This window comes from Ailuropoda melanoleuca, chromosome 6 (genome assembly GCF_002007445.2).
Source record: "Ailuropoda melanoleuca isolate Jingjing chromosome 6, ASM200744v2, whole genome shotgun sequence".
Taxonomy (NCBI): domain Eukaryota; kingdom Metazoa; phylum Chordata; class Mammalia; order Carnivora; family Ursidae; genus Ailuropoda; species Ailuropoda melanoleuca.
In genome coordinates, this window is record NC_048223.1 from 114,214,666 (window position 1) to 114,227,830 (window position 13,165).

Consider the following 13,165-nt stretch of genomic DNA (forward strand, 5'->3'; position numbering starts at 1 on the left):
TAAAGAAATTATAATTTAAGAAGTATTTCACGGGGCTAGACTTCAGTCAGTACTGTTTCTGGGAGTAATCAGTAAAGAGATAGAGTAAGTCCTTTTTTCTTTTAACCTCTTACTAGCAAGTGCTGTATTTCTCATGTTTGGTTGGTTGGTTGGTAAATGCAGCTCTTGGAGGCAGAATGCCATATACATCGCGGCTGTGGAAGCCCCCCGGGTAGCAGGGCTCGTCAGTTCATTGTGTGCTTTGTGTCGGTTTGCCAAGCTTCATTTGGATCTGGGATATTTTCTCCTTTAGTTTGCGGAGTGCTGACATAAAAGGATCCTGGGAAGCAGAATATCCCGCAATGCTTTAAAGTTCCTTTTATTTCAGCAGCTAGCATGTCACAGCCCAGAGCTGATGCACGTCAGCCATTCTTCTGTAACCTTCTGGTCACACTTTGTCAGTGAGGAATCCCGAGTTGCAGTTAATGCGACTTAGGCTAGTTCAGTACAGACCCCAGCCTCAAACCTTTGGTCTTAAAACCCTTGATCTTCAAGCTTTTTTTGGTAAGAACGTTACATAATCAGAACTCAGAGATAGTCATGGGTCCTGGTGTGCTAAGCGTGCCTGGTTTCGTTTCATTTTCTTTCTTTTCTGAATGTGTTTTGTTGAGGATGATGTTTGCTTGGTATAGAAATAGGGTCAGGGTGACCAGCCGGGATTAAACATTTACTACAGATAATGAGTGAAGTAGCCCGTTTCCTGTATGTCTGATTGAGAAATTATGACTCGCGTGTTCATAATACATACTGTTGTGTTGTCACGGTGTTAATTTTTCTAAAATACCTTATAACACAAACATTTAGTATTATTTGTGATGATTTTATAAAGATAGTAAAATGCTGAGCCCATAAGCGGAATGTAAAGAACACCAGGAGAAATGTCGGGGGGTAGGTTCACCTTCTCTTCCCCGACAGGGGGAGTGTGACCTCGGGCAGCTGCACCACCGGTCACGTTTTCTTCATGTTAAGGTGACGCTGGTACTACTCGCCATAACCTCCTACTTAGATTTTCTTGGAAGAATTAAATGAAGAAAACAATTCAAAATACTTTAAAAAATACAAAATCCTGTTAAGTACAGGAGTTTTTAGAAATTTCAGAGGCTATTATATTAGATTTTGATTTAATATGAATAAATCATATTATTTTAGCTATCTAAATTAGGCTTTTAGGAGAAAGCTTGAGTTTGCTGGTGACGTCGGTATGCTTTTTTTTTCTTTTTCCCCCTCAGTCATCAGTATACTTTTAATTCAAAGTTGATTGTCCTAAAATCCAGGCCTTGTGTTTAGTGTGAGCTCAAAGGTGGGTCAAGTCCAGTTGATACGTCAGAAAAATCTGGTTAGCTTTCATTTCAGGTGAATACTGCATGTAAAGTAGAAAATAAAGAGATCCAAAATAATATAAACACTGTTAACCCAAGAAAGAGTTATTCATATTAAAGAAAAAGGCCAACTTGTTTTAAAGTTATTACCGTTATGACGTAGAGACCATTTCAGGGATAGGACAATTTCTGTGTAGCTGAGATTTGTTTTCATTTTCACGTTAAAATATCATCTGAGTCAGCCTTAAACTTCTCAAACAACCGAGGACATAGATAATAAAGCTAAAAACCAAAGGAACACCCTATAAAGAAAATACAAAGTTTAAGTGGCTACTTATATTCTTGCTGAAAGCCAAATTCTGTTGACTTATTTAAGTTCCTGTAAATGGCAGAATATAGTGACCTAAAAATCTGAACTGCCAGAAATCCAGTCACATACAAAATTGTACTAAAGTTGTATTTTAAGGGATTTTGTTCACATGCTTTACCTAATGCATTCTTCTTAAAGATTGTTAAAAATGTTTCCTTTATGCCTAAAATACGACTTCATCTGAATTTGTTGTTATGAAGTGAGTCCTGGAGGCTGTATTCTGTTGCACATATTATCAAATTGGAGAATATGCTCTTCAAATTATCCTTCCACAGGAATAGTATCTCCTTTCATCTATCTTCCTTGAGGCTCGATTGTGAATAAGAGTGACTTAGGGATAGTTTTTCTTCTTTCAGAAAATCTGTGTTCACGAATTTCCTGGTAAAAAAACAAAAACAAACCAACAAAAGCCTGTTGGACTTCTAACACAGGACTTGGTTTCTCCGTGTAGCGGCACCTCACTGTCTTCTGGCCCGTGCCCTAGCATGTGGTGTCCTCCGAATGGCCAGATGTTCACTTCTTAATTGGTGTTCATTATATCAAGGGTTTATTTTTATTTTTTTAAGACTTTATTCATTTATTTGAGATAGAGCAAGAGAGAGAGCACAAGCAGGGCAGAGGGGCAGAGGGAGAGGGAGAAGCAGGCTCCCCGCTGAGCAAGGAGCCCTATGTGGGGCTTGATCCCAGGGCCCTTAGATCATGACCTGAGCCGAAGGCAGACACTTAAAGAACTGAGCCACCCAGGTGCCCCATATGTCAAGGGTTTAGCAGCTGCTCAGTGAATGGAGTGAAGCAGGCAGAGTCTGTGGTGAACGTTCACTCCTCCCGAATCCCTTTTCTCTTCCCCAGGCTCAGCATGGGTTCCTCACTCGCCCCCAGCCCTCCTATGGAAGTTAGTTTTGTCTCAGCCACTCAGTTTCCTTTGGCTGCTTAGAAGAAAGCTGGAAGGATTGAGATTTCTGTTGAAAGTTCTAGGCACGATAACAGCAACTGTTTTTGTACAGTGTGCCTTTTGCTTTGATTTTGATGTAGTCTGTAAAGCATCTCCAAGCTGCTTTCTGTGTGGAGTAAACAGATTAAAAATAAAAAAACTAGAATTCAAGCAAACTGGTGATACGACATACAAAAAAATGTATGAGGAATTGTACCCAGATGTGTAAGTGTTTTGGGAGAATTAATGTTCCTGCAGTAAATGAGATGGTCCTTGTCTGTAATCACCATTTTGAACCTTTTCAATTCACTGTGAGCCACGTGATGATTATTTCTATCCCCAAGTACTCTCTTTCTGCCGAGAAGGTTCTGTGATGTCTCTGACTTTATTTTATTGTATACATGCTCTTGATAACTGGCAGTAGTTGAATAATCTAAGAGATGAAAAATATCATTTCTAAAATTAGACTACCATATTTTGAAAGATCTTAATACCTTCCCCTCTATCTTTGGTCTTATAGTCAATGTGTCCTATGTTGCTGTTCTTAATGTTATATATGACACTTTGGTGGGTTTTGATGACTTTCCTTAGTTAGAACATCCTGCATAAAACAGAAACATTATGACTATGTTATATATTTGTTTTTCTATATATCTATATGCATGCTTCTTTTTTTTTCTCCTAAGTTTTAGCACTGTGATATATGTATTTTGACTAAAGATGGTGAGAGCCAACTTAGTTATCCATGTTTTTGTTGTAGAAGACCATGTGGAGGGAGGAATAAGATGGAATATTTTCCTTTCCTGAAAAACAAATTAAAATGGTAAATGAAGTGCTCAGGTGTCTACATTATAAATGATGTCACATGTCTTTCTGTTTTTTACCTCTCCATAGCCATATGATGTAAATTTACAAGTCACCTCCGTGTTATCTAGACTTTCTCTCTTCTCCCATCCACACATACACGAGTACCTTTTGGATCCTTATGTGAACCTTGCTTCTGGCTGTAGATCTCTCTTCTCTGTCATCGTCAGGGTGAGTTCTTAGTTTTGTTCTCTAGGATTGATAAACCTGTGATAAACATGTCCATTAACATTACCATCGTATGTGCTTAGTGTTATGTAATGGGAAATACTATTGATATACTGTCAAGAAGTCATTATTTTCCTAAAGCCTGTGGAGAAAAAAAAGAAAAATTCATTTTTTTAAATGGTAACGTTTACATTTTAAGGAGCAGGTGTGAGTCCTTTGCCAAAGATGGTTACGTGAATAGTGAAGGGTGACATTCTTCATTTAGTAATAGGAAATTGAGTATTTTTTTTTTTAATCCTGAAAATCCCTGTGTAGATTTCAGGAGCGCAGTTCATTTTGTCTCCGATGCAGGTTGTCGGAGACCTGATGGTCCGAATCCAGCGTATTCCAGACTTCACTCCCAAGCTTCTGTTAGTCAGAAAGCGATTGCTTGGCTTGGAACCTGAAGGCCCTATGTAAGCCAGTGTTTTACGTGTTTTTTATCTAAAAAATTCACCAAAACTTGATGAAGTGATAGTATCTTGAATTGACTTATTGCCTGCTTTCCTTTCCTAGCATTGACCACATCACACTGCTCGAGGGCGTGATCGTGCTGGAAGAGTTCTGTAAGGAGCTCGCGGCAATTGCATTCGTGAAATACCATGCTTCTTCCACGCCATAAATAGCGCCCTCAAGTAACTAAGGGAGTAGAACCGTAGTACACATTTCATCAAAAAAGACTCTGCTTCACCCAGCTGAGAGGATAAAAAGCCTTTTTAAATGAAGTACTGCTGTAAACTGGACAGGACCATTAAGAACACATGGAATGGATGCTTCTAGTAAAAAGCTGTATAATGTTGTTTTCATTGGCTTTACCATAATGGTTCTGTGTCAGNAGAACACATGGAATGGATGCTTCTAGTAAAAAGCTGTATAATGTTGTTTTCATTGGCTTTACCATAATGGTTCTGTATTGCACGTCCTTGAATCCAGGATACAATCAAAGGAACTTCAGGAAATAAGCATTTCTAATGCCTGTGTGAAAAGCTGCAAAATTTCTGATGTCATGACTTTGATGATATTTCTGTTATTTTAATATCCTTTTAGGTAGCAAGGCATTTTGACATTCTCTGGGACTCAAATGCTTATATTCTTTTGGATTAATAAGTAGCAAAGAAAAAAAACTAATTTTATAACTTTTTAAGGTCAGAATTCTTATCAAACAAAATATGAAAAAAAAAACTGTAAATGAGAAAAAATACAATTCAGAAACCATCAAGTGAGTTGAGTTAATAGGAGATAGAAATGTGTAGAGCACCATTAACTTTCTTCAGCTTTTCTAAGAATAACAATTTAATATGACAAAGAAGTTCTTGATTAATATAATATATATTTTTTAAAGAAACGTTCTTTTACTCTTTTGTGCACATAGCCATGTCAGTGATTGATTTTCACGTATGGGTCCCAGTATATTTAAACTGTGTCATTTTTGCAACGATGTTGAACTTGTGTTCACCATTGGTAATGTTTGCTAAAATAGTATTTTTTTAAGCTAATGAACATATATTGGGTTGAGAACCTTTTTTTCCTTCTGTCTGTCCCTCTCTGAAAGTTGCTTTATAAAAATTGCTTTATAATTTGATTTCTTATTGAAATGCATGGTAGTGTCTAGGGGGAACTGATAACTCTTAGGGAGCAATCAAAATGCCAATGGCCTCTTCAGTGTTTACGGTCTTGTTTTGTTTTTCTCATTTTGTTCAGTCTTCTGTTTTAAATGAGAAAAAATACAATTCAGAAACCATCAAGTGAGTTGAGTTAATAGGAGATAGAAATGTGTAGAGCACCATTAACTTTCTTCAGCTTTTCTAAGAATAACAATTNACTGTTGAGAAAAAATACAATTCAGAAACCATCAAGTGAGTTGAGTTAATAGGAGATAGAAATGTGTAGAGCACCATTAACTTTCTTCAGCTTTTCTAAGAATAACAATTTAATATGACAAAGAAGTTCTTGATTAATATAATATATATTTTTTAAAGAAACGTTCTTTTACTCTTTTGTGCACATAGCCATGTCAGTGATTGATTTTCACGTATGGGTCCCAGTATATTTAAACTGTGTCATTTTTGCAACGATGTTGAACTTGTGTTCACCATTGGTAATGTTTGCTAAAATAGTATTTTTTTAAGCTAATGAACATATATTGGGTTGAGAACCTTTTTTTCCTTCTGTCTGTCCCTCTCTGAAAGTTGCTTTATAAAAATTGCTTTATAATTTGATTTCTTATTGAAATGCATGGTAGTGTCTAGGGGGAACTGATAACTCTTAGGGAGCAATCAAAATGCCAATGGCCTCTTCAGTGTTTACGGTCTTGTTTTGTTTTTCTCATTTTGTTCAGTCTTCTGTTTTAAATGATTCTGAAGAGATTTGAAAAGAAAACCAGTCCTGTTTACATGTTAAGGAATTTGGGTAGATTGGGTCTAGATGAAGGACTGTGTGTCGTGGTTCAGCAAAGCTTCTCCTTGATTTCCAGAATGCTGTTGGCTGATCCACTGTCTATCCTTCCTTTAAGTGATGCTTGCCATTCACATGTTGCTTTTAAGCTTTCTTCTTCCTCTCCTCCTCTTCCTCCTCTTCTTTCTGTTGAAACGTTAAGCAGCAGCACTTTGCGCTTTCCCTTTGCATTTACTGATATTGGGGGGAGGAGCGGACTCTCAGAATTTCCAGCTCGGAGGGAAGTGTCGCTGCTCCGTGTGAGCAGTTGTTTTATGTAGCATGTTTGCAGATGTACGTCCTGTGGCACATGCATAGAAGCGTGGTTTACGCCTTCTGCTAATTTTGTTGTATTTGTTTTTCTGATTTACAGCTAGTTTTGGCTATTTATTAAGAACAAAATAGCGAAAGATGATGAATATTCATGGCTCCAGCATGCTTACCAACATTAAGACTGCATTTCTAATTTAATGCACATCTTTGTTAGCTCAGTCTAAGCACATTTATTAAGCAGAACAAGGAAAAAAACAAAAGTGGGAGATGGTTACTTTGCACGTGATTTTCTTCAAATGATTTTTAATGATGGAAAAGCATTGTTCAGTGCTCTGTATTTAAGATCAGCCCACGCAAGAAACACTGCAACATTTCCATTTTGAGACATAGTTGTGGTCTACTTTGATGTAGGTTTATTTAAAATAAGGCATTAAGAGATATTAGATATTTCTTAATGTTTTTGTAGTGCTCAATGGGTGTATTAGCAATATTACCTCTCAAGCCAAATACTATTTTATCCTTGATTTCACAATGGGACCTTATAGCTAATACATGACACCAAGCTCAGAAAAGCTTTAACTTTTATATTTTTGTGTGTGTATGCTGCTTCTTAAAACATGATTATTTTCCTAAGTTATTGATTTTGATCTGTAATCAGCTAAAGCTTAAGGTATAAGTTGTTTCTCTTCTAAGCTTCTCTCTTTCTTTCTTCTTCCTGTTTAGTTCAGACAGACCTAGAGCCCGCACAAGTTCTCACAGTGAGTTGGATTTGTCAGTGAAGCAATGTGCTACATTACTAGTCTTTTTTGTACTGTCTCGTGAAAGCTGAATATTTCTGTTACTCGGTACTTGCAAAACAGTGACTCAAGTGCACTGTGTTGGGTGGAAAGTGCCACCTTAACAACTGATTGCCATAGCAAGTTCCAAGCCGAATTTTAGCCCTGCTTCACATCAGTATAAATAGGTATGCACATTTTTTTAACTTTCTCTCTAACAGTATAGTCTTTGACTTTATTTTTAGTAATGAGCCACATTCTTTACTTGATAGAACTCAGATTTGTCCTCAGCCAATTATCATTGTAGTACTCACATTATAACTGTGTAATGTTCTCATAATGTATCTGTCTGTGCAATATGGAAGCTATGAGAGGATTCATAGCCCTTTGGTTTAATTGTACATTATTATGTATGTACATGTGTATATATATATGTGTGTGTGTGTATATATATATATATATAAAAGGACCAAAATCCTTAGCTTGCTTACACTGTTGCTAGTGTAAAGATTGTTACACTTAATTTTACGGGGCACAAATTATGGAATTACTTCATAATTCATGGTAACATATTTCCATAAATTATCGCATTAATATACAATTCCCATTTAATTATGAAGTTCACAGGTATTGACAGAAGTTGTAGTAAAGTGCTAAAACCACAAATTATATGGCAGTTATATTTTGGGTTGTACGATTAATCAAAATATGCATGTCATTGTGACACTTGATATGTTAAAACATGATAGATAATCATATTTCTGGGCCCTGTAAAATAGTGTTACTGTAATACTCTGACCTCCTGCCTTGTTTACATTAAACAAAGCATATTTGGTAAATTTTTCTATTGAACATTGTGTAGGTTACTGACAGTATTACCAAGGCCAGGATTCTTGGGCCATCTGTGAAGAACTCTTCCTGATGGCGATTGTGTACCTACTCTCTCTTCAAAAGGAGGTTGTGATTAAGTTCAACTTTTTGTGCTAATGATGCATGCAGGACTAAGAGGGATAATCTAAAAATAAATAATGTAATTTAAGCAAAGTGTCTTATATTTTTATAGAATTCTACCTGAAAACATTTGATTCACTGGTAAGTCTAAAACAGTAATTCATCACGCACAGCAGGATGTGGTGCACATCAGGGTGCCTGGCCAGCTCCGTGGGTGCAGCTATGCGACTCTTGATTGGAAGGTTGTGGGTTCAAGCCCCCACATTGGGTATGCAACTTTAAAAAAAAAAAAAGGTATGACACACAACAATTCATGGGTCACTATAGCATTGATTCCAGGGAGAGAACAAGAAGGAATAGAATCAGGATATTTGTGGACGGGAAATGTACAGCTTGAAAAATCCCCCTGAGTGAGCCTCATTGTACACCCTGCACCCCACTCCTTAATAATCACATCCTTAAAGGAAGGAGTGTATACAAGTCTTAGAAAAACAATTCATTATAAGTGTTATTTCTTAACATATTTGTAACACAGATAAAAACTGTTTTCTTTAACGGACACGTAAGACAATTAGACTCTAGGCTTATTCCACTCATTTGAATATTTGCCAAACTGCCCTAATGGAACCTGAAAGAAACACATAATACACGGCACAGCCAGGGAGAGAAAGAAACGTAATTACTAACCCCGCCTACCCAGGATCTTTCCAGCCACTGTTACTCAAAATAGTTTTAGAAGGACTTAAAGAGGAGAACAGGTTCAAAGGATGTAGGGAGGGAGGTTTAGACATTGAGGAGTTGAAATTACCCTTCTTGCCTCGAGCTGCTATAAAAGAAAACTGCATTTTAGGGAGGTGTCATCAGACCCCTAGTCCCAAAACCTGGTTCAGGCTGCTATTCATTAAGAAATTTGCAGTGTTTCATCTGGAAGACTAGTTATCGTAAGGAAAATTTAAAGAATTGACCCAAAATTGTTAAAGTCGAAGTTTTGTGAGAGTAACTCTCAAGTAAAAGTTATACCTCTTTCTCAAAAAACAAAACAAACAGACCCAAACCAAACAAACAAAAAAGCCAGCAGAAGCACTGGGTGACAGATTGATGCTGAAGGATCCATGGATGGAAGAAATGGAATAGGTTTTAGTTGGTCTTACCCAGTTAGGAAGGTGGTTGCTCATGGGCCCAGCTCCTAGGAGACGGGCTTTTCACTGTACCCTCTGTTTCTGACCGTGCGTGTCAGGGAGCCCCACTGAAGCCTGTATCATGTACACTCCCTGCTCAGGGTTTGACTGCCGTGTGCATCAGAGGTTTTTCTGTGCTATAATAGCGTGTCTAAATGTGTCAAAAATATGCCATCAAAAACAAAACAATAATTTGATTACTCAACAAATAGTTATTGAGAACTTGGGATGAGCCAGGTTTTAACGTGCTGGGAAAACAAGAAGCGGCTTCTGCCCTCAAGAAGTCACAGCCACAGGTGAGGCCGGTTCAGTGTGCTGACAGAAATTCCACCCGCGCTGGTGAATGCTGTTGCACCCAAGTGTTGTGAGAACACGGGGAGCAAGAAGTAGTGTTAACCCTTGAACAACGCCAGGGTGTTAGGGATGTTCATCCCACCCCCCACCATGAAGTCAAAAAATCTGCATATAATGTAACAAAAATTGTCAACATGTTTTCTGTGTTATGTGTATTATGTACTGTACTCTCAGTAGAGTAAGCTAGAGAAAAACTTATTAAGAAAATCATAAGAGAAATACATTTTCAATCATGTGCTACAGCCAAAAAATTTGCAAGTGGATGTGTGCTGTTTAAACCTGTGTTGTTCAAGGGTCAACTGTAGTGTTTTACCTAAAGGGAAAATCTAAAACTCAAGTCTTGACTGAATTACATTCTTACTTGGAACTAGAGATATGCTGGATATTCCGAGAAGTCATGACCATAAAGTCGAGTCAGCAAGAGATGGAACACGGTTCTGTATCTTGTTACGTTTACCCCAATTAACTGTTTTGTTTCACATTCTTCATTCTGAGATTGGTATAAAGCACCAGCCCAAACAATTGTGCTTTGGGGCCCATATTTTCTCAGTTGGTGAATAGTAGGAAACTTCTGATTTAAATGATCTCTTTTTACAGTTACATAGAAGGCAAAAAGTCAACTGAAATCCTAAAACCAAAAGGTTTAAGTAGGCTTTAAAAATGACTGGAACATGAGGCATAAAATTTGGTTTAGTAAAATATTCATAGCACCAAACTTTTCTCCTTGCTTTATCTCAATGCTCCCTTGACCACCATTCTTTATTGCAGCACAAGGTGGCTGCATATCCAGTTGGGACCCAGCTGGAGTTGACAGAGACAGGAAAGGTGAATTCAGAAGCCACAGGCTGGATGGGAGATGGCTGGAATGTCTAAACCTCCACAGGTTCTCATTTCATAACTCCCAATCCTGAAATTTAAGGCTGAGGTCAAGCCTCAAGGCAGGACAACCTACGGGTCATCCCTGTCAGGGAGCAAAATGAAGAGACCTGACATGTTTCCCTTCCTACCCTCAGTCATCTGGACGTAGCCTCAAGGAATTACCTGGTCTCCCAAGGGTGAATCTGAGAAATTGAAGGAAATTCAGTATGTTTTATAGTTTTATATTTTGATCTTGCTCTTCCACTAATTAGACTAGTCAATATATCAACCAACAGAAATTCGCTTTTTAAAAGGGGGGGGGAGGTAATAATTCTCTTGACTCTCTCTCTCTCTTTTTTTTTTTTTTAGATTTTATTTATTTGAGAGAGAGAGCATGAGCAGGGGAGGAGTAGAGGGAGAGGGACAAGTAGACTGCACGCTGAGCACAAAGCCCAGTGCGGGGCTCAATCCCACAACCCTGAGATCATGACCTGATCCAAAATCAAGAGTCGGCCGCTCAACCTACTGAGCAACCCAGGTGCCCCAAATTCTCTTGATGACTAACCAAATCCTGACATGAAAGGGGACCCAGTAGGACTGCCAGAAACTCAAGCCTACCATGGGTTACTTTGCTCTCGTTTGAGGAGGTGAGGGCAAGGAAAGAAGGAAGACATCCATTGACGTTTATAGCTGTTAGTTTCCTAATGGTACTCATGTTGTTAGGTGCATTCATTTGCATGGTGATCATTCTGTTAATTCTTAACAAAACGTTTAATTCCAATCATGTGCCAAGGGCTTCAGGGATAATATTCAGGTTAGACAATCCAAGCAAGCCAAGAACACATCCTGGGTCTAACAGACCACTGTTTCTCAAAACACATTTTTTAGGTTGAGAACTACAACCAGAGTTGCAAGCTTGAAGAGCTAGATGTGGTTCAGAAAAAAAAAAAAAAGCAGATGACACGCCCAGCCCGTGAGAATAGAGAAGACAAAGGAAAGGCATCTCCAAGCCTGTTACTGCCTCGGGCCTATAATTTATGAGTAAGGAATCATAAAATCAATTTCACTGTAATGCAGACGGATGAGATGGCATACAAATTCACTATAGTCTGGATGAAGTTATATTTCAAAGCCCTGAAGATGAGATTCATTTATGTAATAACACGAGAAATGTATTTCTCATGCCACTCACAAATGGAATAGCATGTTGGGTTTTAATTGATTAGACTTCCCCAGAGAACCATGTACTGAAGATTTCTAGGGGGAAACAAATTAGCCGTTCCTTAAACATTATTCTTCCATGTTTAAAATATGCCTTCCTTCTTAAATCTTTTTATCCTGTAGCTCTACATTGTTGAATGTAGCAAGTCACAGAGCATTTTATGGTTCTAAAATCTTTGTTTGGCTGTTTCAATTATTACAGTGTCCTGCAATCTTTATTTCCATTCTGTTTTAGAAATTATTAGACAATAGATCATCTTTTCTTAAGTTTAATTGGTGGTGGGCTACCACAGAAATGGAAATTGAGGAGAAAACATGTACTTTTAGGATATAAATATTAACCCAAAAGTCCATGTACCTTTGGACTCCTTGACGATAAACAGGTTCCGTTTTATAAAGAGTTGCATTATCCCTAAAATGATCCAATGTGATGCAGCTACAAGTAAACCTTTCCCTGAAAATACTGTTGGAAAGAGCACATGACTCATTGGAAGTTGGGTTCAAAACCACATCCTAAAAATAATAAGAGCCATAAACGCAAATGTGCGTAGCAATTTCTAAGTGTTTTTCTTTGGAATTTGACATTGAAATAAAAATAATTTTGCATGGTTCTTAAAGGTTGGAGTGTTTTCATGTATAGCATATAATATAATTGATATTCATTGAGTTGGGTATTTCAAAGAAAAAGCTGATATATATCTTGCCAAGTAGTGTTGCTCATTTATTATCATTTTTATTTCAATAGAAAGAAAAAAGACAAGGTAAGTGTAATTAATTTGACAAATAATTCTGGGCTGAGCATTTCACTATCAAGACCATTTTGAGGCCATTATGAAAAAAGTTCTTTGTCTTCATAGCGTATGCCACTGCTATACTTTCTGATACAAGCATATTGTATTTTGGTCTTTCCTCCAGTAAGTTCTGTGACCACGCATTCAGCTAATGCCGTTAAGTCCTTAGAACAGAGAACCTCACTAGTGGCCTTTTTTGGTTAAGAAAGATGTTGGACAGATGTAAATGCTGAGTTTTTCTACTGGTGTCTGGATTATCTTTAGAAAGACTTTGCAAGTTTCTCAGATTTTTTTTTTTAAATCTGAAAACGCTACAGAAATCCCCACATCACCATGGAAACTGATCCCTGACACTTACCATGATTAAAAAAGAAGAAAGTATTTAACAGGGGTAGGTAAGCTGCCCTCATTACTTCTATTCATCAGACCACTGTTGACAGGGTGCTACCCCACTTATACCAAGGCAGAGCTCTGCGTTCCTGATAGAACTTTCCAAAATGATCCTGCTTGGAGTGGAAAAATATTTTTTTTTTAAAGATTTTATTTATTTATTCGACAGAGATAGAGACAGCCAGTGAGAGGGAACACAAGCAGGGGGAG

At 37.7% G+C, this 13,165-nt stretch overlaps 1 protein-coding gene across 1 annotated transcript in view; it reads left to right on the forward strand.

Moving 5' to 3' along the window:
• The window catches only part of FAM160B1 (family with sequence similarity 160 member B1), a 30,647-nt gene extending 26,088 nt beyond the window's left edge, over nucleotides 1-4,559 (forward strand). The window contains exons 14-16 of the mRNA XM_019805632.2: nucleotides 3,554-3,694; nucleotides 4,043-4,146; nucleotides 4,247-4,559. Of these exons, the coding sequence (XP_019661191.1) occupies nucleotides 3,554-3,694; nucleotides 4,043-4,146; nucleotides 4,247-4,352 (351 nt within the window). The 3' untranslated portion in view covers nucleotides 4,353-4,559. The remainder of the gene's footprint in view (nucleotides 1-3,553; nucleotides 3,695-4,042; nucleotides 4,147-4,246) is intronic.
• The last annotated feature ends 8,606 nt before the right edge of the window (nucleotides 4,560-13,165 follow it).